At 39.2% G+C, this 25,616-nt stretch overlaps 1 protein-coding gene across 1 annotated transcript; it reads right to left on the bottom strand.

The window, feature by feature from the left end:
- Positions 1-279: 279 nt before the first annotated feature.
- On the bottom strand, positions 280-24,448 carry SDHAF4 (succinate dehydrogenase complex assembly factor 4). The gene is made up of 3 exons (XM_037034328.1): positions 24,288-24,448; positions 3,292-3,444; positions 280-3,145 (listed from the first exon to the last, which is right to left on the bottom strand). The coding sequence occupies exons 1-3, from the start codon at positions 24,349-24,351 to the stop codon at positions 3,036-3,038; spliced, it is 327 nt and encodes a 108-aa protein (XP_036890223.1). The 5' UTR covers positions 24,352-24,448; the 3' UTR covers positions 280-3,035.
- Between the last annotated feature and the right edge of the window lie 1,168 nt (positions 24,449-25,616).

Genomic DNA, 25,616 nt, shown 5'->3' on the forward strand with positions numbered 1-25,616 from the left:
GCTGACTGAAATAGATTCTGTTAGCTCTATCTAAAAACCCTAAGTAGAGAAGACTCTATTTTTAATTCTCCACTGAAGTTTGGGTGAGTGTAAGAGAGAAGCTGGTTTAGGTAGAATATATGGCATTACCCCCAAAAGAAGAAGAGAGGGAGATGCAAAAAGCAGCGCGCGTTAGAATCAAGGCCTAGAGTCTACAGGAGTGTCAGAAAGAGACACCTATTTCTACAAATGAAAGAGCTTGAGGAAAACTTAGAACAAAGTACCCAGAGGACACAGAACTGATACTGAATACTTATTAATCACAAATATTTCTCAATATTCACACACCCTCCTATTCATGAATTGTACAATATTTATACTTCCTTCACAGTAGCCAGTCACAGCTTAGGGAATTTAGAGACAACTTTAGTTCCAGTGTTTGTGCAGAGAGATGCCCACCAAAAATGCTCTTCTTGGCTTGAGGAATCTTTATTGTGTCCAGGAATTTTAATTATATCACTTTGCTTGCTCCGTATTTTCTTCTTGGTCAATCTGATCACAATATAAGTATTTAACTTGATTCATAAGCATGTTACAGAGTCAGTTTAGATTAAAAAAGGTGAACACCAGGACTCCAGTATTAAAAACCCAGAAAATGATAATGGCCTCATCAAACCTGGAAAGGCTCCTTGGTTTGTTTGGGGTGAAGGAGAGGCACTGCACTCCATTTGGTCTTCTCCAGCGTCTTTTGGAACCGTTCACACGTGTACATCAAACCCACCAGGCTCTATGCTGGAATGACAAGAGCTCTGTTTTATTTATCACATCTTCTGAAAAATTTGTAAATTGTTCTTCTAAACTCACCCAAATTAGTGTGAGTTTTCTGAGAAACAAATACTGAAATGGGATTAAAAGAGAAAAAGACTTATTGGGAATCCTTGTGAATTATAAAGGGAAGGAGTAGGCAGAGTCTAACACCGGTGAAGGGGAGAGGACAGGACAGGACTGGGTAGGAAGAGTCTCAGACAGCAGCACAGTCCTAAACATTCTGGGGAGGCTAATGGGGGGTCCTCGGACCAAAGCCCCCCATCAGGGGAGTTGGCCATCATGTTCATTCATTGTAGGCCCTCCACACTCATTCATTTATCAGCTAGAAAGAGCAGAAAGGAAGCATGACCTCAGCAGACACACTAGTGGATCCAATGGGGCAGCAGCTGGGGTTCTCAGTCAATGCTACTTCCCGCAGGTGTGGATTTGAGTGATGCATTTCCACTGCCACCCGATCATCTTTTGTAAGTCTTCGGGCTTTCCTGTTAATTTTGGTGGTCACAGAAACCATAAATGTTTTCACACCCCCAAATTCTACCTAGATATTTCATGCTGTCATGAATCATCTTACTATTAACAGAGATTAAGGATTCTATTATGTTAATAAAACACTTCAGTTACATCTATTATGTTAGTCTTTGAAGTATATAAATTGTCTTTTCTGTCACATATCTCAATGATTAGTGTGAAATCCAAGCGAAACTAGGCAATACAACATAATTTAACACAATATATCTGAAATGTTAACTCAGTAAATACCTTTACTAATTTGGGCTAATTGAAGGTTAATTATTGCATAATTTATATGAATGTGGTTATTGCTTAGCAGCATACACAGTAACTGAGATTAGAGAACAAATGTTGACTAAGAGAGAGAATGGTATAAAGATGAAATGACTAGTGCAAATTACCATAGTAGTTAGTTTCTGGGGAAAATACACTTCTAAAAAAGTTTATTTTCTTAATCAAGTCTCCCTCCAATCTTCTCATTAAACTTATAATTCATATCACACAATTACCAGCCATTGCATCCTGTCTTCTGTAGGCTTTGCAAACCCTTTCTTCCAAATCTAAGTGTAGCCTGAGGGCTAAAGGCCCAATCTCTCTGGCTGAGTGAGGCCATGGGACAGTGAAGAATATCTGAAGGGAGGTGCAACAGCTCTCATTTCCCTTCCTTCCACATCTGTAAACTGGACTTGACTTTCCTGACCCAGCTAGTTACCCAAAGTCCACAGAGGTGGGAACTACTGAGTTATCAAAACTGACTAAGTGGGTGGGGGCAAGGAGGCAGCGGGGGAATGCAGACCACTGTAATTGAACAGTAATACAGTAGTTAAAAAAAAAAAACCAACTACGCTGTTCCATTCTATACCCTGCTTTCCTCATATTTGCCCTCTGTACCTGAATTTTATGTTTCACAAACTGTCTATTTCAGTTCAGTTACCTATGCAAATAATCACTAATTTTCCAACCAATGGCTTTTTAATGTTATAGTTATATAAAACAATTTCAATTAAAGTATTTCAAATTTTGATTTCTTAACCTATTAACCCAAGAAGCCTAGAGACTTGGAAAAATACATTGGTGATTTAAGACTAGCTAACACTTAAGAGATGTGTGCTATGTACTAAATACCTGTGCTAAGTGGTTTACAGGTATTTATTCATTAAATCTTCTCAACTGCCCTGTGAGATGGAACTAGTATTATCTCCAACTTACACATAAGGATATTGTAGCATAGAGAAGTTAAATAACTCACTCAAGGTCACACAGCTAGTAAGTAGCAGAGCAAGGATTTGTGCCCAAGTAATCTGGCTCCAAGCTAAAGGCTTTGTTACTGTGGTCTTCTAAAATATGATGCACTACTTAACTTGCATTTAAAAAGCCAATCTTACCTAACACAAGGCAATACATTTAAAAAAAGTTGCTTTATTTACATTTGCATTTTATGAGCAACTGATTAAACTAAAACATGATGAAAGACGTTTACAGTTCTAATCATCACTTATAATCCTAATACCTTTACATTAAAATTGATGTGCAAATACAGAAATATTTTCCCTTTCCTCATTTAGAGCAGCATATTTTTTTCCAAATCCATCATATGTACTTTTAAACACATTATAAAATTATATGATTAAAGGATATACAGAAATAAAATAGTCAGAAATAAGTTAATTAAGATGTGTGTATTCAGAAAAAGATACTGAAGTTAAAGAATACGTGGCTTAAAAATCAATACAGCGTCCTTTTCGTTCCCAATCCCCGTATCGGGTAGGTTCTGGGCCTCTGGGTCCACCTTTTTCTTTGGTAACAGGATTAACATCATCTGGAAACTCTAAAAAAAGATGTGGACAAAGCAGTCAATAGAGACAGGAAAATCATTACGGTCCATTTTGAAGATGCAGAGGTACACAGGAGGCTAGAGGGTACCGAGAGGGTTACCATAGAGTCTTGAAATGTGAGCAGCTTCACCGTACTTACTTGTTAGTGGTTCTTTCTCTAAATAGGTATCTTCTGGTGCATCAAAACGACCTTCTGGTAACTTTGGCTTCTTAAGGGACTGTTTGGTAGGTTCAGACTTTCCTCCTTGAGAAGAACTTGTTTTTCTCAAAGAATGACACAGAAGGGGGGATCCTAGTGGAGTGGAATAGTGGAAAATAGAGCTGGTCATGGATTCTATTTTTTAAATTTAATAATTTTACTTTATTGCATACACTCATATTTGTCAAAGTTCAAAAATGTACAAAAGGACAGATAGTGAAAATTCTTTCCTCTGTTCATATCTTCTAGACAGCCATTTCCTTTTCTTGCAGGCAACCAATGCTATCAGTTTGAAGAGAAGAGCTTTGAAATACTCTAGTTAACCACTATCAAAATTGTAGACACATATATTAAATACAGAATGCTGTCTGAGGTCATGCCAAAAATGCCATAAATCTAGATTATGAATAAGTAGTATGAATTTTTCAATGACAATATTTAGTATTTAAATCCCTAGAAGTCACAAGAGACTATACTTAGTGTTCTTTTTTGTTTGTTTGTTTAAAGATTTTATTTATTCTTAGAGAGAGAGAAGGGAGAGATAACCATCAATGTGTGGTTGCCTATCGTCTGCCCCCCGGCCAGGGACCTGGCCTGTAACCCAAGCACATGCCCTGACTAGGAATTGAACCTCGACCCTTTGGTTCCCAGGCTGGCACTCAATCCACTGAGCCACACCAGCCAGGGCTGTATTTAGTATTCCTACAGGTAAATCCTCATGATGGTCCTCTCTATTCCTGCCAACTAAAATTTTAAAAACTGTATCAGGCAAGTGCATTTATTTTATTTACTAATGTTTTAATAAGGCCATGATAATGATCTACAGAATTAATAGTTTCCATCCATCCACATGCTCACTGATATAAAATACTTCATTTAAAAACATTTTTATTTTAATTGTTGTTCAAGTACAGTTTTCTGATGTTTCCCCCATCCCAGCCCATCCAAAATACTTCATACTTATGATACTAATTGGCTGAGAAAAATTCTGTGAACCAAGAAAAATTTCTGTACATATTAAAATAAAAACACTTATCTATTAAAATTTTACTCATTTAGAGTACAGACTATTTTGTCTTCCAACTCTACTTCAGTATCTAAAGCATATTATTTTCCTTATCTCACATAAGAATATTTAGTTAAACATACTAACATAAAAGGCTAACGAGAAAAACCTGCAGTAATGTCTTATAAGGCAGCATTTATTTTTATTTAGAAATTAAATGAAAAATATACAAATCTGAGTTTCTGGTCATGTCACTACATTTCATAAAATAATCTCATTTTAGTTTATTGTGGATGACTATTTAGAAAATATATTCAAAATGTTGGTGATTATAAACTATGCACAATTGTTTTAGAGACTGAAGGACTTTCTCTGTCTAAATAATAGAATTTTTAAACCAATTAATCATGTCTCAAATACAGAATTCTTCATAATCTGATCTTATGCCCCAATTTAACAAGTTTATGCAATCTTCACAACAGAAACTTTTGTCAATCATCTGAAACCTACATACCTATTCATCAATAAGTATATTACCCCTGGCTGGTGTAGCTCAGTGGATTGAGCACCGACCTGTGAACCAAAGTTCTATTGAGCACCGACCAATAGAACCACAGTTCTATTCCCAGTGAGGGCACATGCCTGGGTTGTCCCCCTAGTTGGGGGCATGAGAGGGGCAACCCTCATGATACTGATATTTCTCTCCCTCTCTCTCCTTCCCTTCTCCTCTCCTTAAAAATAAATAAAATCCTTTAAAAAGTAAGTATATTATTAATTAGTAAAGCAAGCAAGAAAGATTGTTTGCTAAGTCATTATAGCTCAGTAACACCACAGATATACAGAAAGGAGAATTTTAACAATCACGTATTAGATTCTAAATGTGGACAGACTTTACATTCACTTTGGCTGAATCGTCTCTGCATTTGGTTACTAATTAAGTATGTTTTATTGTAATTAAATAACTCAGAGGCCTAAAAATCAGTAAGTATTTAATAGATACAAGTAGCCACCCAATCCACTGTGCTCAGGCTCAACACAATAAAATCAATACTTCATTTTAGGTTTGGTTGTTGCAATTTTATAAAAAAAATCTCTTTATTGAAAGCATGAACTGGTAATCAGCATAAAAAGAAATTTGGGTATGTTCCAAATCTGTAAAAATTCCTAAGAATTTATGCAAAATCCAAAAAATAGCACAAAATATATCCCTGGCTACCAATTATAATATAGACAGCAGTTGAGGCTAAAAATGTTACCTCTTAAATGATACAAATATACTATCTATAATAAAACAATAAAATACTATAAAATACTATTTTATTATAGTATCTATAATAAAATAACACATCTAACAGATGTGTTAGATGCCCACTATGTGCCAGGCGCTGTGCTAGCAGCTGAAAAGATGACACCTTACCTAAGCCTCTCAATAATCTAATGAGGAAGATATATAACTGTCTTTATTTCTACAGTAATGCTATCCAATACCAACAAAATCATTTTCTGAAAAACTGACATTACCTTGATGTGGTAGAGACTGCTGCATATCCCAAACAGCCACTTTTCCTTTCGTCCATTTAGTTCTAGGACCCCCCCAATCATGCCCCTTGCTATTAACCTGACCACATATTCAGATCACATTTTCTAGCCTCCCCTACGGGCAAGCAGCCATGTGTTCCAGTGTGACCACTAGAATGAGACTGAAAGTCATGTGTGCAAATTTTAGGTTGTCTCAATTTTGCAATAAGCCGACTGCCCTGGATTTCTTTTGTCATTCCCTTGAGTTGCGGCTACATAGAAGAGGACAAAACCCATTCAGGGTGATACTTAAAATATTTAACAGCGATATGATATAGACACTGCCCATCAGAAGGGCAGCGATATGCCCAATCAATCAGACGATACACAGCTTTTAAGTAACTAGCAAAACTCTACTAGTACATATTGGCTGACTGTTGGCACATTCCTACAAAAATGGTAGAGCAACAAGATGGAAGGAACTTAGACCCATGGATGACTTGTAAAAACAGCCTGGTCCTTTCTTGAACACAATGGAGAAGTAAAAATCTTGCAGACTAAGGGCACGAGAGTCACACACAGGTTCCAATGCCAACCACACCATTCAAGAGCAATGTGAACCTGAGAATGTTACTGTATTTCATTGAATCTGCTTTCCCATTTGTAAAATGGGGTATTTCTACTACTTTGAAGGGTAGTTCAGAGAAATGAAGCAATGTGTATGTCTATATGTGCGCACATTTAGTGTATTAATATCTTGAGTCTAACTGTAGGACACAGAAGTCAATATGCATGAGGTTTTTGGTAAAGAACAGGAACGTGAGTGTAAACCAGGGGAAGAGAAAAGAGTAGCAAAGTATAAGTTTGAGAAGCTGGTCCATCAGTCTGGCTTTGGGCACGTCTGAAGGAACTTTACAGAAAGAAGGGCTAGAAGGAAAAGCTGAAAGAGCAGTTTTCTCAAGGGACTCCTGAGACCCTGGGAGCATAAACAGAGCTATTTTTGTAGTCAGGTAACAGCGTGACAGAACGGGAAAGACAATTCCTCTCATTTCGGCAGAGTACCAGAGTACCAGAGTACCAGACAGGGCACACTGAGCTTCTTGGCATCTGTAAGCTTTACACCTTTGGAAACAAATCCCTGCACAGCAGCTGGGCTGGGATGGTGGCAACGAGGCACATGCAAGTGGCTTCAAGGGCAAACAAGGAGAAAGAGGGTCTCTCAGATGGTAAGGATTAGCAGAGAGGAGAAAGTGAGACCAAGAGCCACACACCTATGAATTCTGCCTCTCAAATAGTAGGTAATAAGCAACAATAACTATATTAATGTTAGTATTACATTTTGGCCATCAGCAAACTTCTGACCTACTCAACTGCTTGAGAAATAGCTGATGAACTTAAAACCCATCTTTTTAAGAAGAAAATCACCATCAAAAGTCCATTTTGTCTTCTTCAAGGTGTGGTTGGTCTTACTCAAAGCCCATTTAAAATTGTGTTAAAAATACATCACTAATAGAAGATCTACTAATAGAAGAAATCATAGAAAAAAAGGAAAAAAGAGTTAAGCATCATTAAAAAACAAAGAAAAAGAAACAACAACTTTGTAGAACTTCTGTTTCTAGAATTTTTTTTAAAGATTTTATTTATTTGTCTTTAGAGAGGAAGGGAAGGAGAGAAAGAGAAATATCAATGTATGGTTGCTTCTTGTGAGTCCCCTGCTGGGAACTGGCCTGCAACCCAGGCATGTGGCCTGACTAGGAATCGAACTGCGATCGTGTGGTTCATAAGCCTGCGCTCAATCCACTGAGCTACACCAGCCAGGCTTGTCTCTAGAAATTTGATAAATTAGAGATGCCAAAATTGTGTAGCTCTAAAACACTTTAGAAAGTGCAAAAATACACAAAATACTTCTAAATCAGAGGAAGAACATTTACGAAAGTGAGTAACGATAATAACAAAAGAAGTCCAGTGAGGGAAACGCACACTTAAACTGCTACATACTCTGTGCTTTTTTCTTATCTAGAGCTTGGAGTATAGAGGCAGGGAGGGGACTCTTGAGCCTGAGCAAAATGAAACATATTAGAGGCCAGGACTCAAGGAGGATCATGCTTTGAGAAAAGAGTCAGGAGATTTTTTTAAAAATGTATTTTATTGATTATGTCATTACAGTTGTCCCATTTCTCCCCCTTCACTCCCCTCCACCCTGCACACGCACTCCCCCACCACCCCCCCCATATGTCCATGTGTCACAAGTTCTTTAGATTCTGTATTTCCCATAGTATTCCTGCCCTCCCCCCTGTCCATTTTCTACCTGCCGTCTATGGTACTTATTCTCTGAACCTTCTCCCCACTTCTCCTCCTCCCACTCCCCTGTTGCTAACCCTCCATGTGTTCTTCATTTCTATGGTTCCACTCCTGATCTAGCTGTCCTCTTGGTTTGCTTTTGTTTTAGGTGTGGTTGTTAATAACTGTGTGTTTGCTGTCCTTTCACTGTTAATATTTTTCATCTTCTTTTTCTTATATAAGTCCCTTGAACATTTCATATAGTAAGGGCTTGGTGATGATTAACTCCTTGAACTTGACCTTATCTGAGAAGCACTTTATCTGTCCTTCCATTCTAAATGAAAGTTTTGCTGGATAAAGCAATCTTGGCTGTAGGTCTTTGGATTTCATGACTTGGAATACTTCTTTCCAGCCCCTTCTTGCCTGTAAGGTCTCTTTTGAGAAATCCGCTGACAGTCTGATGGGTACTCCTTTGTAGGTGACTGTCCCCTTATCCCTTGCTGCTTCTAGGATTCTCTCCTTCATTTTAGTCTTGGCTAATGTAATTATGATGTGCCTTGGTGTGTTCCTTCTTGGGTCCAACTTCTTTGGGACTCTCTGAGCTTCCTGGATTTCCTGGAAGTCTATTTCCTTTGCCAGACTGGGGAAGTTCTCCTTTATTATTTGTTCAAATACGTTTTCCACTCGTGGCTGTTTCTTTCCCCCTTCTGGTACCCCTATAATCCGGATGTTGGAATGTTTAAAGATGTCCTGGAGGTTCCTAAGCCTCTGCTCATTTTTAAAAATTCTTGTTTCTTCCTTTTTTAAAAGATTTTATTTATTTGTCTTTAGAGAGGAAGGAAGGACAGAAGGAGAAAAATATCAATGTATGGTTGCCTCTTGTGAGTCCCCTGCTGGGAACTGGCCTGCAACCCAGGCATGTGGCCTGACTAGGAATAGAACCACGATCGTGTGGTTCACAGGTCTGCACTCAATCCACTGAGCTACACCTGCCAGGCCATCTTCCTTCTTTTCTGTTTGGTCATTTCTTCCTTCCTTCTGATCTACTCCCTTGATTTGAGTCCCAGTTTCCTTTCCATCACTATTGGTTTCCTGTGCATTTCCCTTCATTTCACTTAGTTTAGCCTTCATTTGTTCCTCTAATTTGTTACTAAAATCAACCAGTTCTGTGAGTATCCTGATCACCAGTGTTTTGAACTGTGCATCTGATAGATTGGCTATCTCTTGGTCACTTAGAAGTATGCCCTTTGAGCTGTTCTTCCTGAGCCATAATGTTTTGGTCTGTTCACGCCTGTTATGTATGAGAGGTGGAGCCTTAGTTGTTCACCAGGGTGGGGTGACCCAGTTGCTGGGTTGTGACGCTGTATGCGGGGGCGGGGTCAGAAAGGAGCAATGACATTTGTTTTGCTCTCTCTTGGATTTTGGTCCCCTCCGCTGCTTCTTGCAAGCAAATTGGGCCCTTCTGGTGCTGGTTCCAGGGGGTGTGTGGGCTTGTGCACCCTCCAGAACCCTGTGGGTCTCTCCAACAAACTCTCTGTGAGCCTGGGAGCTTCTCCTGGCACCTCGACCTCAAAAGTTTTTCCAATTGGTGCTTTTAGGCTTTAATTCCCATTGCTGGGGCCCTGGGTTGCATGGTCTATCTCACTGCCTCGCTCCTCTGCCTGGTTTATCTGCGCACAAATGTGTGACTGCTATCAACCAGCCACCTTGCGCCCTCACTGGGTCTGCCAGTTGCCACCCCATACCTGGGATCTGCCAACCTCTGCCTGCGTGCCTGGGTCAGCCGGTCACCTTTTCCTGTGTGACCCCGCTCCACCAGCCGCTGGCTCCGCCCCTCTTACCAGTCTGGCTGGATGGTCCATTGTTGTCAATCTTCTGTAAAGTTCAATTTTCTGTGTTTTGGTTGCATTTTTGTTACTAAAACTTTGTTGTCTTTAAATTTGGTTGGGTGAGGAGGCACAGTGTTCCCACCTATGCCTCCATCTTGGCCGGAAGTCCGAGTCAGGAGATTTTTAAATGTGCACATAAACAACCAGGGGGATCTTGTTAAATGTAGATTCTGAGTGGGTCTGGGTGGAACCTGAGATGTTGCGTTTTAACAAGCTCCCAGATGATGCTCATGCTGCTGGTCCAAAGAGCCAGGAGCTAAAAGAAAACTTCCAGTTAATGAAGAAAACAGTCATTGAAGGAAAAATGCCCATCTCAATGTTGGTACTGAGTGGAGATAGAGGAAAAAAACTTCTTCATATTTTGAAAGCACTGGCTGACCACCCCTATGTTTATGCCCAACTACACACTATCCGCATGGCCTGAAAACCCCCAAGAGGAGCACCTCACTGCAAAGGAAACCCAAGTCTAAAGTTGAAGTGCCCCCAGACATGTGGCAAAGGCAGAAGCAGATCGTCTGAGGAGAAATACTTTCTCAATACATTTCTCATGCAAGTGTCACAGAATCCCAGGAAAACACTCAAGGTAACCAGCCATCGCAAACAAGAGTTAGCAGAATCATCAAACTAGATAACAGGACCAGACCATGAAGATTTATATACTGAAATACCAAAATCAGAATGTAAACTACTTAATGTGTTTAAAGAAACAAAAAAAAAAGGAGCCCAAAAGGAGAAATAAGTATAGGACTATGAAAAATGACTAGGCTGACTTTTTAGAAACACAGAATTTAGAAATATAATGATTTAAATTTAAAGCACAGTAAAAGGGCTAAATACAACGATAGATACTGTTGAAAAGAGAATTAATAACCTTGAATAAAGTTCTCAAGAAATTATACAGAAAAAGTATAAAAACAAAGAAATTAAAATAATAAAGAAGTTAGCCCTGGCTAGTGTGGCTCAGTGAACTGAGTGCCAACCTGCAAACCAAAGGGTCGCCAATTTGATTCCCAGTCAGGGCACATGCCTGGTTTACAGGCCAGGTCCCTGGTGGGGGGCACACAGAGGCAACCACACAGTGATGTTTCTCCCCCTCTTTCTCCCCCCTTCCCCTTTGTCTAAAATAAGAAAATAAAATCTTTAAAAAAAGAAGTTAAATCATGTGGAGGATAAAATGAGAAGGTCTAACAAATGTTTGTTTAATCANTTAGCCCTGGCTAGTGTGGCTCAGTGAACTGAGTGCCAACCTGTAAACCAAAGGGTCGCCAATTTGAGTCCCAGTCAGGGCACATGCCTGGTTTGCAGGCCAGGTCCCTGGTGGGGGGCACACAGAGGCAACCACACAGTGATGTTTCTCCCCCTCTTTCTCCCCCCTTCCCCTTTGTCTAAAATAAGAAAATAAAATCTTTAAAAAAAGAAGTTAAATCATGTGGAGGATAAAATGAGAAGGTCTAACAAATGTTTGTTTAATCATAGTTCCAAAAGGTGATAATCATAGTTCCAGGAGAGGTTCGACAAACAGGCATCTTCTTATAAAGTACAAAGAACAGCAAGTGAAACAAAAACAAAAACAAATCCACATTTACACACAAAGTAAAATCAATAACCCCAACATCAAAGGAAGCTATATAAAAGCAGACTGATAAAAGATGGATTATTAATAAGGGAACAAAAATTCGACAGATGACTTCACAATAGTGATAATGGAAGTCAGAAGATAGAGCTGTAAGAAAATGATATACCCATTTAAACCACCTATCAAGAACAAAAGAACCTGGCTGGTGTGGCTCAGTGGACTGAGAGCCAGCCTGCAAACCAAAGGGTCGCTGGTTCAATTATCAGTCAGGGCACATGCCTGGGTTGCAGGCTAGGGCCCCAGTAGGGGGTATGTGAGTGGCAACCACACATTGTTGTTCCTCTTCCTCTCTTTCTCCCTCCCTTCCCCACTCTCTAAAAATAAATAAATAAATTTTTAAAAAAGAACAAAAGAGAAAGAAAATAAGTCAAATATTCAGAATAAAAATAAAACATATATAAAGAACAATGAAACCTTTATTACAAAAAATTGTCACCAAAAGAACTTCTAAACAATGTACTTTAAGAAAGTAATCTAAAGGACTTCCAGCCAAGATGGAGATGTAGGTAGAAATGCTTTGCCTCCTCACACAACCAGAAGGAGAATAACAACCAAATTAAAAAACAGTAAACAACCAGAAGTGCCAGAAAACCAAACTGCATCGAACTTGACAACCAAAGAGTTACAGAAACATTTATCCAGACTGGTAGGAGGGGTGGAGATGGGAGGTGATGGCCAGCCAAACGGAGAGGACCTGTGGCAAGGCAGCAAACCAGCAGTAAAGGTGTGGCTGAAAAGAAAACTAAAGACTCAAAACCTCTAGCTGTAAAATACTGAGGGGGTTGCAATAGCAGGAGAAACTCCCACTCTCACAGGAGAGTTTGTTGGAAAGTAGGCCGGGATAGAGCAAGGGAGTGGCATTGTTCCCTCTTTAACCCCTCCCCCACAGCACCAAGCAACCTAGAGGGTTGCCCCTCCCTAGTGAGTACCTATGGCTCCGCCCCCTTACAAGCCCCATCCCGTCCGGGGCATGTGAGGGGCAACCACACATTGATGTTTCTCTCCCTCTCTCCTTCCCTACCTCTCTCTCTCTAAAAATAAATAAATAATGTTTAAAAAAACAGAGAAAGAGCTAAGTGACGAGGAGATAGACAACCTATGCCACAGAGTTCAAGACACTGGTAATCAGGATGCTCTTGGAAATGGTTGAACATGGTCGCAAAATGAAGGAAGAAATGAGGCTACCCAAAATGAAATAAAGCAAAATATACAGGGAGCCAATAGTGAGGGGAAGGAACTGGTACTCAAATCAACAATTTGTGAGAAAAAGACGAAATAAATTTCTAACCAGAACAGAATGAAAAAACAAGAATTCAAAAAAATGAGGAGGCTTAGGAACCTATGGGACAACTTTAAGCACTCTAACATCTGAATCATAGGGGTGCCAGAAGGAGAAGAAGAGCAAGAAATTGAAAACTTATTTGAACAAATAAAGAAGAAAAAAATTCCACAATCTGGCAAAGGAAATAGATTTCCAGGAAGTCCAGAAAGCCCAGAGAGTCCCAAAGAAATTGGACCCAAGGAGGAATGCACCAAGGCACATCATAATTAAGATACCCGAGATTATAGATAAAGAGAAAATCTTAAAAGCAGCAAGAGGAAAGAAGAGAGTTACCTACAAAGGAGTGCCCATAAAACTATCACCTGATTTCTCAAAACAAACTTGACAGGCAAGAAGGGGCTGGAAAGAAGAATTTGAAGTCACGAAAAGACCTACATCCAAGATTACTCTATCCAGCAAAACTATCATTTAGAATGGAAGGCCAGATAAAGTGCTTCCTAGATAAGGTCAAGTTAAAGGAGTTCATCATCACCAAGCCCTTATTATATGAAATATTAAAGGGACTCACCTCCAAAATAGAATATCAACAACTATGAACAGTATAATGACGACAAACTCACAACTATCAACAACTGAACCTAAAAAACAAAAACAAAAGTTAACCAAATAACTAGAACAAGAACAGAACCAGAGAAATGGAGATTACATGAAGGGTTTTCAGTAGAAAGGGGGAGGGGAAGAAAGGTACAGGGAATAAGAAGCATAACTGGTAGGCATAAAATAGGCAAGGGGAGGTTAAGAATAGTATAGGAAACACTGAAGCCAAAGAGCTTATATGTATAACCCGTGGACATGAACTAAAATGGGAGGAAAATGCTGGAGGGTGTGAGGGAGTGCAGGGCTAAGGGGGGATAAAGCGGAGGAAAAATTAGGAAAACTATAATAGCATAATCAATAAAATATACTGTAAAAAAAAGAAAGCAATCTCAGAAGTAAAGTGTAAGATAAGAATAGAGAAAATAAAGGCTTTATACATCAATGGTATAAAACAGTAATAATAACATTTGTGGGATTATGAAAACCACAGTCCCAACCCAACATATACACAAGGACTGGTGCGTGTGTGCTAAATAGCCTAACAATAAAGGTAGAGGGTAAATAAATTCAAAGCATTTTTTAAGCTTTGTACTTTTTAGGAGGAGAGTAAAGATTAATTAACATTAGACTTCCTTAAGTATGCATTTAGATTTTAAAGGGAACCAGTAAAAGATGAGGTATATCTTCCAAACCAGCAAAGGGAAAAAAATAGTAAAAGAGAACATGTAATTCAAACAAAGTACAAGAAATGAAGATGTAAAAAATAAGATGGTAGAAGTAAAGCAAATTCTATCAGTAATTATAATTGTAAATGGACTGAACTCTCTAGTTAAAAGGCATAGACTGTTAAACACACAAACACACACATACACACCATCACATAATCTAGCCATATAGTCACTATATGAAAAGCACCTCGTGTTTTTTTTTTTTTCAAAGACCAATACTATGGACTCAAGGCTTGTGTCCTCCCAACCCCCATATTTATATGTTCAAATTCTAATCCCTAATATGATGGTATTAGGAGGTAGGGCCTTTAGGAGGTAACTAGGTGGAGTTACCATAAGGGTGGAGCCCTCACTAGCGGAATTAGTAACCTTACAAGAGAAATGAGAGCTTGCTCTGGCTCCCCACTCTCTGCCACATGAGGATCCAATGAGAAGACAGCCATCTGCAAACCAGGAAGCAGGCTCTCGCCAAGGACTAGCTGTACTGGCACCTTGATCTTGGGCTTCCCAGTGTCCAGAACTTTGAGAAGTAAATGTTCGATGTTTTCATTTTCAAGTAACCCAGTGTATGGTAATTTGTTATTATAGCCCAAACTGACCAAGACATGTGAGATGCACCATTTCTACGTTGTTGTTTTTTAAGATGGATCCACAGAACATGGAAAGAAAATAATTATAGTTGGAGAAGAAAGTAACATAAAGACATGAAACTGAGATGGTCAGTAGAACCAATAGTTGGTTCTCTTAAAAGACTAAACAAACAAACAAAAAGACTAAACCTACTATTAAATTTTGAGAAAACTAATAAGAAAAAAAATAAGAGAAGGCAAAATGGAGTACATAATTATATAAAGAGCAGAAATTAAAAAAAACACACAGCAACTTTATGTCTGTATATTGAAAGTATACAAAATGAACAACTTTTTAGAAAAATTTAATTTTTCAAAACTGACTTAAGAAGAGATACCCTGATAAATACTACAATAACCATTACAGAAAGTAAACCAGTAATTAAAAATCTTCCGTCAAAGAGAAGACAAGGGTGAGTGACATCAGCATCATAGCAAAGTGAGAAGACTCTATTGTTCATCCCAGAGCCTTTTCACCTTTGTCACCTCATGGCACAAGTACTAAAATTCAGTGGCACACCAAAAAATATACTTTTGCTAACCTGACAAAAAATAGGTATAATTTTTATTTATTCACAGCCATTGGACAGCCATTGTTGTGTTGGCTGTCATAATTTTTTTTTTATTTGACAATTTAAAGAAAAAGAGGTCAGTGCTCCCGACTAAAGAGTCAGGTACTGCATATTTTAAAAACTCTTGTGGCACACTGGTTGAAAACCGCTGGTTTATCCCCTTAAATTTACAACAGGTTGAACAACTGTAACTAAATGAAGGACTCCCCTACTCAACAAAAAAGACTGCCTGAAAGATCCATGCATCTGGACATTAAAGGTAGGCAATTTGGAACAAGTAGGACAAGAGGAAAGGACAGGGACGGTGACCACAGACCCAGCCTGATGCACACTGCAAAGCCCAGCGTCCTGGTAGTGGGAGAGGACTCAGGCTGCAGCCCTCACACTGTAGCCTGGACCATATGAGGGACAGCAGCAGTTTCCCTCCAGGAAAAGGCATCTCTCTTCACAACTCCCATCTCAGCAAAGTTGGGTAGAAGTAGCCAGGAGTCTTAAAACAACACAGCGATTTCCACAGCCATTAGTGGAAGTGGGGAGGGCTGTGAGATCACCACCTCCCCTCCCCTCCTCCACAAGCCTGAGCAGAGCCCAGTAAAGCCATAATCACAACAAAAATTTTAAACAATGGGCAAAGGCCTGAAAAGACCCTTCTCTAAAGAGGACATATAGATCAACAGACATAAGAAAAAATGCTCAAAGTCAGTAATCATCAGAGAAATGCAAATGAAAACCACAATGAGATACCACCTCACACTTGTCAGAATGGCTACCATCAATAAATCAACAAATAACAGGTGCTGGTGAGGATGTGTAGAAAAGGGAACCCTACTGCCCTGTTAGTGGGAATGCAGACTGGTCCCTGGTCCAGCCACTGTGGAAAGCAGTATGGAGATACCTCAAAAAATTAAAAATGCAATTGCCTTTTGATCCAGTGATTCCCGTTCTGGGAAGTGATCCAAAGAAACCCAAAATACTACTTCGAAAGAATATATGCACCCCTATTATGTTCATTGTGTCACATTGCGTCACTTACAAAGCCAAGATTTGGAAGCAGCCCAGTGTCCATCAGTAGATGAACAGATTAAATAGGTGTGGTACATTTACACAATGAAATACTGCTTGGACATAAAAAAAGAAGGAAATCTTACCCTTTGCAACAGCATTGATGAACGTGGAGAACATTATGCTAAATGAAATAAGCCAGTCAGAGAAAGAAAAATACCATATGATTTCACTCGTATGTGGAATCTAATGAACAAAATTAATAAGCAGAATACAGAGAGCAGGCTGACAGCTGTGGAGGCAGGGGATTGGGCCGGGGTGGTGGAAGAATTGAGTAAAAAAGAAAGAACTCATGGATGGGGTCAGCAATGTGGTGACTGCTTAAGGAGGGGATTGGGGGAGGTGGAGGAGATTATAGTGGGGATCAATGGTGATGGGGATGGAGACTTGACTTGGGGTGGTGAACACATATACAGTGTACAGATATGTTGTAGAATTGTGCACCTGAAACCTGTGTAATTTTGTTAACCAGAGTCACCCCAGTAAATTCAATAAAAAGAGAATGAAAATAATTTTAAAACCACAGGTAGATTATAAAGCTCATATAAATAAATGTGTATAGGAATAAATGCATCCAGTTAAATTTAAAAGCAGAATAATACTACAGTCATACTTCAGTACTCATCAGTTTCAGAACTTGTCAAGCGCTGTACTCATTGGATTTTGACAAGGAAAAAATGTTTCAGCACTTGCTCAGGACTTGTCACACCAGCTAGAACTTGTATAAGTCATGACACTGCCCCGCAAAGCAAAAATGCTTCACTCGGTACTCCTTATTTTGACACTCGTCACGAGTTCTGGAACAAATTGACGAAGAGTATTGAGGTACCGCTGTATTTCGAATACTATGTACATATATAACACAAAGTGGATTTTGAATTTAAAAGTTTGGCCAAATGTATGATGAATGCATAGAAAGAAAAGGCAAAAACAGAGCAGAGGCAAAAACAATGGATGAGACAAAAAAAGTGCTAAAATATAATAACCATGAATATTGACTGTAAAATATCACATAAAAATGCAAACACTGTAAGAAATAAGGGGGAAAATGAAGTAAAATACAAGAAAGATAGCAGGAAAACTGGACAAAAGAATTAAAAATATAATATAGAGCCCTGGCCAATGTAGCTCAGCTGGTTGGAGTGTTTTCCTGTAGGCTAAAAAGTTATGAGTTCCATTCCCAGTCAGGGCACATACCTAGGTTTCAGATTTGATCCCCGGTCAGGAAGCAAAGGGGAGGCAACCAAAAGATGTTTTCTATCTCTACCTTTCTCTCTCCCCATCTCCCTTTCCTTCTCTCTTTTCATCTCTCTAAAAGCAAGGAAAAAAATGTCCTTGGGTGGGGACAGAAAATATGTATATAATAGAGAACCCTATTGTCATAATGCTAAGTTTGATCTAATAGATTAATTTAAACCCATATGGTTTGAAAACAAAGCTATATATTATTCTTTTGAAGAGTAAGGACAAACAGAAAATGTCAACATTTACAGAAAGTAAAATCATATTCTCTAATGAAAATGAAAGAAAAAATTAGCATAATAGTAAAAGAAAACCCCCACATTGCCAGTAAATTTAAGGGGGGAAAGCTGCTGATTTAAGAGAAAAACTAAAACACAAATAACAAATGCAATGGAATTCTAATAAACCCAAACTCCTGATTTGGGCAAAAGGCAGCTAAAGACAAACAAGTGGCTGGTTAATGATAGCTAAAAACTTAAATTTAAAGATCTAAAGACTCATTTCTAAACAATAAATATCAATTATGAATTGAGTAAAAATGATATCGTAAGATTAATGTAAGAAAACCAGGAGAAATAATGTAATATAAATAATAAAACAAAATATATGTTTTATAAGGACCCACATAAATTGTTCATTAAAAATATAGTAACACTTCCGGCCAAGATGGCAGCATAGGCAGACATGGCTCACATCTTCACACAGTCACATCAAAATTACAACTAAAATATAGAACAACCAACACTTAGAACCATCAGAAATTGAGTTGAATGGAAGTCTCACAATTTCAGAACTAAAGAAACCACATCCATCTTAGTAGATGGATGAAGGGTGCAAGTGTGGAATGGGCTAGTCTCTCACCCATATGTAGCAGATAAAAAGTCGGGAGGGATATCTCAGGAGGAAGAAGGCCCAGCTCCACTCCAGGCTCCCTGGCCCTGGGTTCCAGTGCCAGGAATATAAGTCCCCACAACTTCTGGCTGCAAAAACCAGTGGGGATTGAGTTGGTGGAAGAAACTTCTGGAGCCTCAAGCAATTTCTCTTAAAGAACCCACGCAGGCACTCATCCACTCACTCCCTCCCTCTGGGCTCCAGCACTGGGCTAGCAGCTTGAAGGATACCAGTGACATAGTGGAAGAGGCTGAAGTGTCTGGCATCAGGGCACGCAGAGGCCATTGTACCTTTTCGAGCCCTTCCCCCACAAAACCATGGAGCCAACAGGTTGGTGCCATATTTGAGACTCCATTAACCTGGGTAACACTGTTTAACCTACCTAGGAGATCCCAGAGACTCTTTCCCACCCAACTTCCAGGCCCACCTAAGCTGCTTTTCCACATGAATGGCTGGCCTTGCCTCATGCTGCACAACTTCCTAAATCCTATCAATCAAGCAACAGCTGGCCTGAGTGAGCTCCAAGTGGGGCACTAATAGCAGCCAGCCTAGATTCACAGCTTGGCTTCACCTGGGAATCTCTAAGCCCAGCACAAGTAGCAGCCTTCTCAGATTGCTTCATAGCTCAGGAAGGGCAGCCCTGGACAAAACACAGGTGGGGGCTGACCTTGGCCTGCACCACCTGGGAAACCTCAGGGCCAGTGTAGCCAGTGCACAGATATAGAGCACCAGCCCCCTGACCCTGCATAGCTGATCCTCCATGGAGGGCAGGGGTTGGTGGTAAGTGGTCACAGCAAATTCTTGCAGCTGACTAGCCTGAGTAAATAATACGCCATTGATCTGCCAACAGCAACCAATGCTCAACTACAAGAGAAGGGTGCACTTAGCCCACATGAAGGGCACACCTCAAATACCCAGGCTGGGTGATTGAGAAGGCTGTGTCACTGGACCCTAAAGAACACTTACTACCTTAGAGCACATGACCATGGAGTCAATACACAGAAACAAATACAGGGAGGCTGACAAAACAAGGAGACAAAGAAACATGGCCCAAATGAAAGAACAGATCAAAATTCCAGAAAAAGAACTAAATAAAGTGGAGGTATGCAATCCATTAGATGCAGAGTTCAAAACACTGGTTATAAGGATGCTCAAGGAACTTAGTAAGGACCTCGGCAGCATAACAAAAGATCCAGTCAAAAATGAAGGATTCACTAATTGAAATAAAGAAAAATTTACAGGGAACCAACAGTAGAGTGGCTAAAGCTGAGGATCAAATCAATGACTTGTAACATAAGGAAGCAACACACACACACACACACACACACACACACACACACACAAAATGATGACAACAACAAGAAGAAAAAAAGTATTCAAAAAAAAGAAGGTAATATAAGCAGCCTGGGGAACAACTTCAAGAGGTCCAACATTCACATCATAGGGGTGCCATAAGGAGGAAAGAGCAAGAAATTGGAAATCTATTTGAAAAAATAATGAAAGAAACTCCCCTAATTTGGTGAAGGAAATAGACAAGTCCAGGAAGCACAGAGAGTCCCAATCAAGTTGGACCCAAAGAGGAACACACCAAGACATATCATAATCAAAATACCAAGTGTTAAAGATAAAGACAGAACCTACAAACATCAAGAGAACAGCAGAGAGTTACCTACAAAGGAATTCCCATAAAACATTGGCTAATTTCTCAAAAGAAACTTTGCAGGCAAGAAGGGCTGACAAGAAATAGTAAGTGATGAAAAACAAGGACCTACAACCAAGACTATTCTATCCAGCAAACCTATCATTTAGAATAGAAGGGCAGATAAAGTGCTTCCCAGACATGGTTAAGCTAAAGGAATTCATCATCACCAAACCATTATTATATAATATGTTAAAGGGACTTATTTTAAAAGAAAGATCAAAGCTTTGAACATTAATATAACAATAAACTTACAACTATGAACAACTAAATCTAAAAAATAAAAACAAAAATATACTAAGCAAACAACCAGAACAAAAACAGAATCAGGTATGGGAAATCATTTGGAGGGTTATCAGCTGGGAGGGGAATGGGGGAGAAAGTGGGAAATAGCACAGGGATCAAGAAGCATAATTGGTAGAAACAAAATAGGGGGACGTTAAAAATAGTACAGGAAAGGGAGAAGTCAAAAAACTTACATGCACATACCATGGACATGAATTAAGTGGGAGGGGTTGCTAGAGGGAAGAGGAGTACTGGTCAGAGGAGGGCAAAGGGAAAAAAATTGGGACTACTGTAACAGCATAATCAATAAAATATACTGAAAAATACAGCAACACCAAATATACCATTAGTTAACTTAATCAAGAAAAATTACCCGAAATACACCAAATTGAAAAATTACAAGCAAGAAAAAGTAAACACAAATATAAGAGAAATGTAGTGACTTAAGAGATGATCATTTTCTTACTCCTAGCAAATCTGAAATCAATTTGACATGTGAAACAACCAGTGTATTTTCAATGTATGATACCAAACTAAAAAACAAAACAAAAAATAAACAAAAAAGAAAAAAGTTAATGTATGATCTGTCTCACACACAAACACACTAAACACAAGGCACACATATTTCAAAACTGAATTTAAATTAAATTTCTCAAAATTAAATATGAACACATTCCCTTTAAAATCATGGACAAGATAGGCATGCCTGCTATCTTCATTTCAGACAACACAGTACTGGCCATTTGAGCAAGGACAGAAAAACAAGAGAAAAGAAAAAATTTAAAATTGGAATGGGAAAAATTAGATTTTTATTTGTAAATATCAGTGTCTATCTAATAAGGTCTACCATCTGCAAATAAATTATGCAAATTAATAAAGTAATTTATGTAGGTTACTGAATACAAAATCAGTAAATAAGTCAATTGTGTTTCTATACATAATCAGCAATCAGAAAATAATTTCTAAAATATTAAGCAGTATTAATCAAATCCCACCGAGAATTTTATTTATTTTTAGAAAGAATTTAATATGGAAAGCAGATACCCAAGAACAGCTAAGACACTTCTGAAAATCAACATGGGAGGACTTATGGTATTAGATATCAAGATTAATTACAAAGGTGAGGTTATCAAAGGCAAGTGGTATCAGCACAGGAATAAACAGACTAATGAAACTGAAAAGACAGCCATGAAATAAACCCATATCTATATCTATATCTGTACACTTGATTTATGATAGCTGACATCACATCAGAGAGGGAAAGGTCCAATACATGAACTTGATTACTGTTACAAAAAAAAGTGAAATACACAAAAATCCATTCCTGGTAGAATAAAGGTTTAAATGTGAAAAGCAAAACTATAGATCTTTTAGAAGAAAATTCTAAAGGGTAGAGAAGGGTCTAGTAGAAATGACCATAAGACACTGACAATAAACAAAAGGATCAAGACAAGATTAAAATAAAATTATGAATCAAGACTTTTGAAGGTATGTGATTATACATGCAGATTCATTCTTCTTTTATGTCTACTGTCTTATATGGTTTTTAAAAAAGACACTGTAAGTGACAAAAATAGCCCACAAATCGAGCTTTTTGCCACTTATATAGCTAAAAAATGTTTAGTATTTAAATATATGTAAAAATATAAGACAATCCATTAATAAAGACATTTCACAAAAAACTAATAAATGAAAAGATTTTTAATTTCTCTAACCAGAGAAAAGCAAAATTGCAATACTACTTCGACATCCTACAGACACACAAAAGTTAAATTTTCTGATGATATTGAGTGTTGGCAAGTATTTGGAGCAACAGGAACTCATATACTGCTGGTGAAAGTTGCCAGGAAGAATAGACAATGTGCCCTGACTGGTGTGGCTCAGTTGATCGATCACCAGCCTGTGAACCAAAAGGTCACTGGTTGGATTCCCAGGCAGGTCACATGCCTGGGCGCAGGCCAAGTCCCCAGTGAGGGTTGCAAAAGAGGCAAACACACACTGATGTTTCTCTCCATCTCTTTCTCCCTTCCTTTCCCTCTCTAAAAATAAATAAATAAAATCTTAAAAAAAAAGAACAGACAATGCTTTTATACCTGGCATATTATAAAATTGAAGAGCCCTATACTCTATGTTCCAGGAATTCTGTTCCTTGCACAGGAGCATATAAGAAATGCGTATCAGCCAAACCTGGTGTTTCTATAATTACCTGAATGTCCACTGAGAGGCAAGGAAGAACATATGTTTTTCACACTTGAGCAAATATCAACCTCAAACATCAATGTGGATGAATCTCAAAATACAAGGTTAGTTGAAAAAAGCAAGTAAAATAAATACAAATTGTATGGAACCATTTCTATAAAGATGAACAACATGCAATGTTACACAACTGAATCAGGAAGCAGCACACAGGGAGCTAGCTGCTGGCAATGGAAATATTCTTTCTTAAACTGAAGAATGGGTTGTAAGTGTTGGCTTTGCTTCATAACTTACACATGTGTTGTATAATTTTTTTGGTATCAAATATTTCATGCTTAAGTTTTTAGCACAAGTGAAAAGGGTTGCTGAATGTACAACAAAATTTTAGACTTATTACCTTAGAGTTTGGATAATGTGGGGCTTTCACTTTCCATATTATTAATTTCTGGGCCATTTAACCTTTTTATAATTAACAAATAATATGTTTGAGAAGAAATGATTCAGGGGTGTCCAACCTACAGCCCTTGAGCTGTGTGCAGCCCAAGATGGCCGTGAATGCGGCCCAGCACAAAATTGTAAATTTACTTTAAACATCAAGATTTTTTGTGATTTTCTGTTGCAATGTATTTAATGTGTGGCCCAAGACAACTCTTCTTCTTCCAGTGTGGCACTGAGATGCCAAAAGGTTGAACACCACTGTCACATAAAGGAAAATAAACGAGAGAAATCTGGGACCCACTACTATGAGGAGCAGCAATCCTGTTTTCCATGTACACAACACAACTTGTCCCAGATGTCCTAAATTAGAACTATGCTTAGCATACTCTGTGGGTTAAGTCTGTAATATACTGATAACTTTTTCCAAAAAAGGGGTTAAAATATTGGTTTTTACGAAGAAACACCCATACTTTATTAACAATTCCTAGCGCCACCTAATTTTTATTATACTTATTTGCCTTTGGCCCACTTCTGCATTTTTCCCATTTTTTTTTCATGCTGTAAATGGCACAAATCCTTTTTTATGTAAATAAATAAGTACATGAACAATTCCTATTCCCAAGGGGCCCACTTTTCCATTTTTGTTTGTTTGTTTCTTCCATGAGTATCAAAGTGTAGCGCGTTCTGCAAGTTCCCAAATACACAACCCGAACGTTTGCAGCCCTTCCAGGTCAGAGCAGTGACCCGGAAGGAAGCAGGTAGCCTGGTTGGAATGGCTTTGGGGATCTTCCAGCTCTAGTCCCACCCCTGAGGTCCCAGGAATACCGGACCTGCACTAGCTAAGACTCGGAGGCTGAGCTGAACAGAGAAGCTCTGAGACCCCATGCACCCTTAAAAGCCAGGGATACATGCAGCTTTCTTCCTGAGAGGCCTTTCTTGCGCCGAGACCCCGCCCGCAACCTTGACTCCTGGGCCGAATGCCTTACTTGCCGCTCTCCAAGCTGCGGCTGGAGCTCGACCGAGAAACCGGGCGAGCCCGGATACAGCCATGGCGCCTATTTCCGCGACGTCTGTACTGGCCCGGTCTAAGGAAGGAGCCAGCAGTGTAGTCCCGCCCGCACTACAGGAGTGGAGAGGCTCTCGTGAGGTGGGGCCTGCGTCTCGCCCGGCGGGCGTGACCTCCGTGGGGGAGGCGGGGCGTCAGCGGGAGGGGAGGGGCCTCCGTGGTAGGGGCGGGGCTTCTAAATAAGCCTCTTCCCCAGCCGGCTCCTGGAATCTGCGCTTAGCCTAGGCTGGCTGTTCTTAGGCAAACAAGAGCAGGAAGCTGCTCAGTCTTGTTAGGAATGCCCCAAATTACCCTGAAGCCCGTCTTAGTTAAATCCCCAAATTATAACTGAAGTTTGATGAGGGAATAATTTCATTTATTCCTCTGAGGCAAAAAGTCTCCTGGAAGAGCTCTTATAACAAAGATAGTCTTACTGTTTTTTGTGTGTAACAGGGTTCTTTCCCCTCAGTTTCCTTTTACTTACATTTTAAATCTCTATTTGTTTGGTGAACTCCTAATACGTTAGTTCTGAGCCATTGACTAGATGAGCTTCTGAAGGATGAGTTTTGAGTAAAGTGCAGAGCAATGCAATGCTTTCCATCTGGTCCAGGCTGCTGTGAAGCCTTCTGCCAATTGGACCCTTCTATTCCAGCAGCTCGTTTGTTGAGAGCAAAAGTGGCAGATCAGGAGACTTTATGTAACCTGTGGAAGCCTTTACAGAATCACAATGAAGGTCTCAGAATTTATTTTATTTTAGAAAATTTCTCGGCTGGCTATTGGGCCCTTGTTACATGTCTGATCATGAGACATCAGTTGGCTGTGCAATGAGTTTGTCATCATGAACTAGGAATTATCAGGTCCTTCTAAATAAGCAGGAAGAGGAAGTGGTATACACAGAACAGCATCAAAGCCAAAAACCAACAAATTTTCATTAGCAGGTAGCTCACATACATACTTTTGACCCTTAGCTCACATCTACACCCTAACGATGAATTCTTTGTGACCGATTAGCTGAGGAAAAAATTCAAAGCTAAATTACATATGGTTTTGCTCAATAAACTAACCCGGCTGGCAAGGGACTGCTTTGACACTTAGAGCCCCATTTAACGGAGGCCCTAAAGGAACGTCAATGAGAAAAAAATCCTTCCATTGGGCGGAACCTTATCTTGTGCACTTTGCCTGGAAAGAGATATGACTTGAGATAAAGACCTACACCATTTCATGGGTACTGGTTTACACAATTGGTCAGGGACTGGGAATATAAAGACTT

Source organism: Sturnira hondurensis, unplaced genomic scaffold (assembly GCF_014824575.4).
Source record: "Sturnira hondurensis isolate 20B ecotype Veracruz unplaced genomic scaffold, ASM1482457v3 Scaffold0022136, whole genome shotgun sequence".
Lineage (NCBI taxonomy): Eukaryota > Metazoa > Chordata > Mammalia > Chiroptera > Phyllostomidae > Sturnira > Sturnira hondurensis.

Bases quoted from the DNA above. Each gene is read 5' to 3' on its own strand.
- SDHAF4 (XM_037034328.1), bottom strand. From the start codon at position 24,351: ATGGCTGTATCCGGGCTCGCCCGGTTTCTCGGTCGAGCTCCAGCCGCA. The intron at 3,445-24,287 runs GTAAGGCATTCG...CCACTCCACTAG, and splicing joins CGCAGCTTGGAGAGCGGCAA to GATCCCCCCTTCTGTGTCAT. The intron at 3,146-3,291 runs GTAAGTACGGTG...ATCTTTTTTTAG, and splicing joins AGAGAAAGAACCACTAACAA to AGTTTCCAGATGATGTTAAT.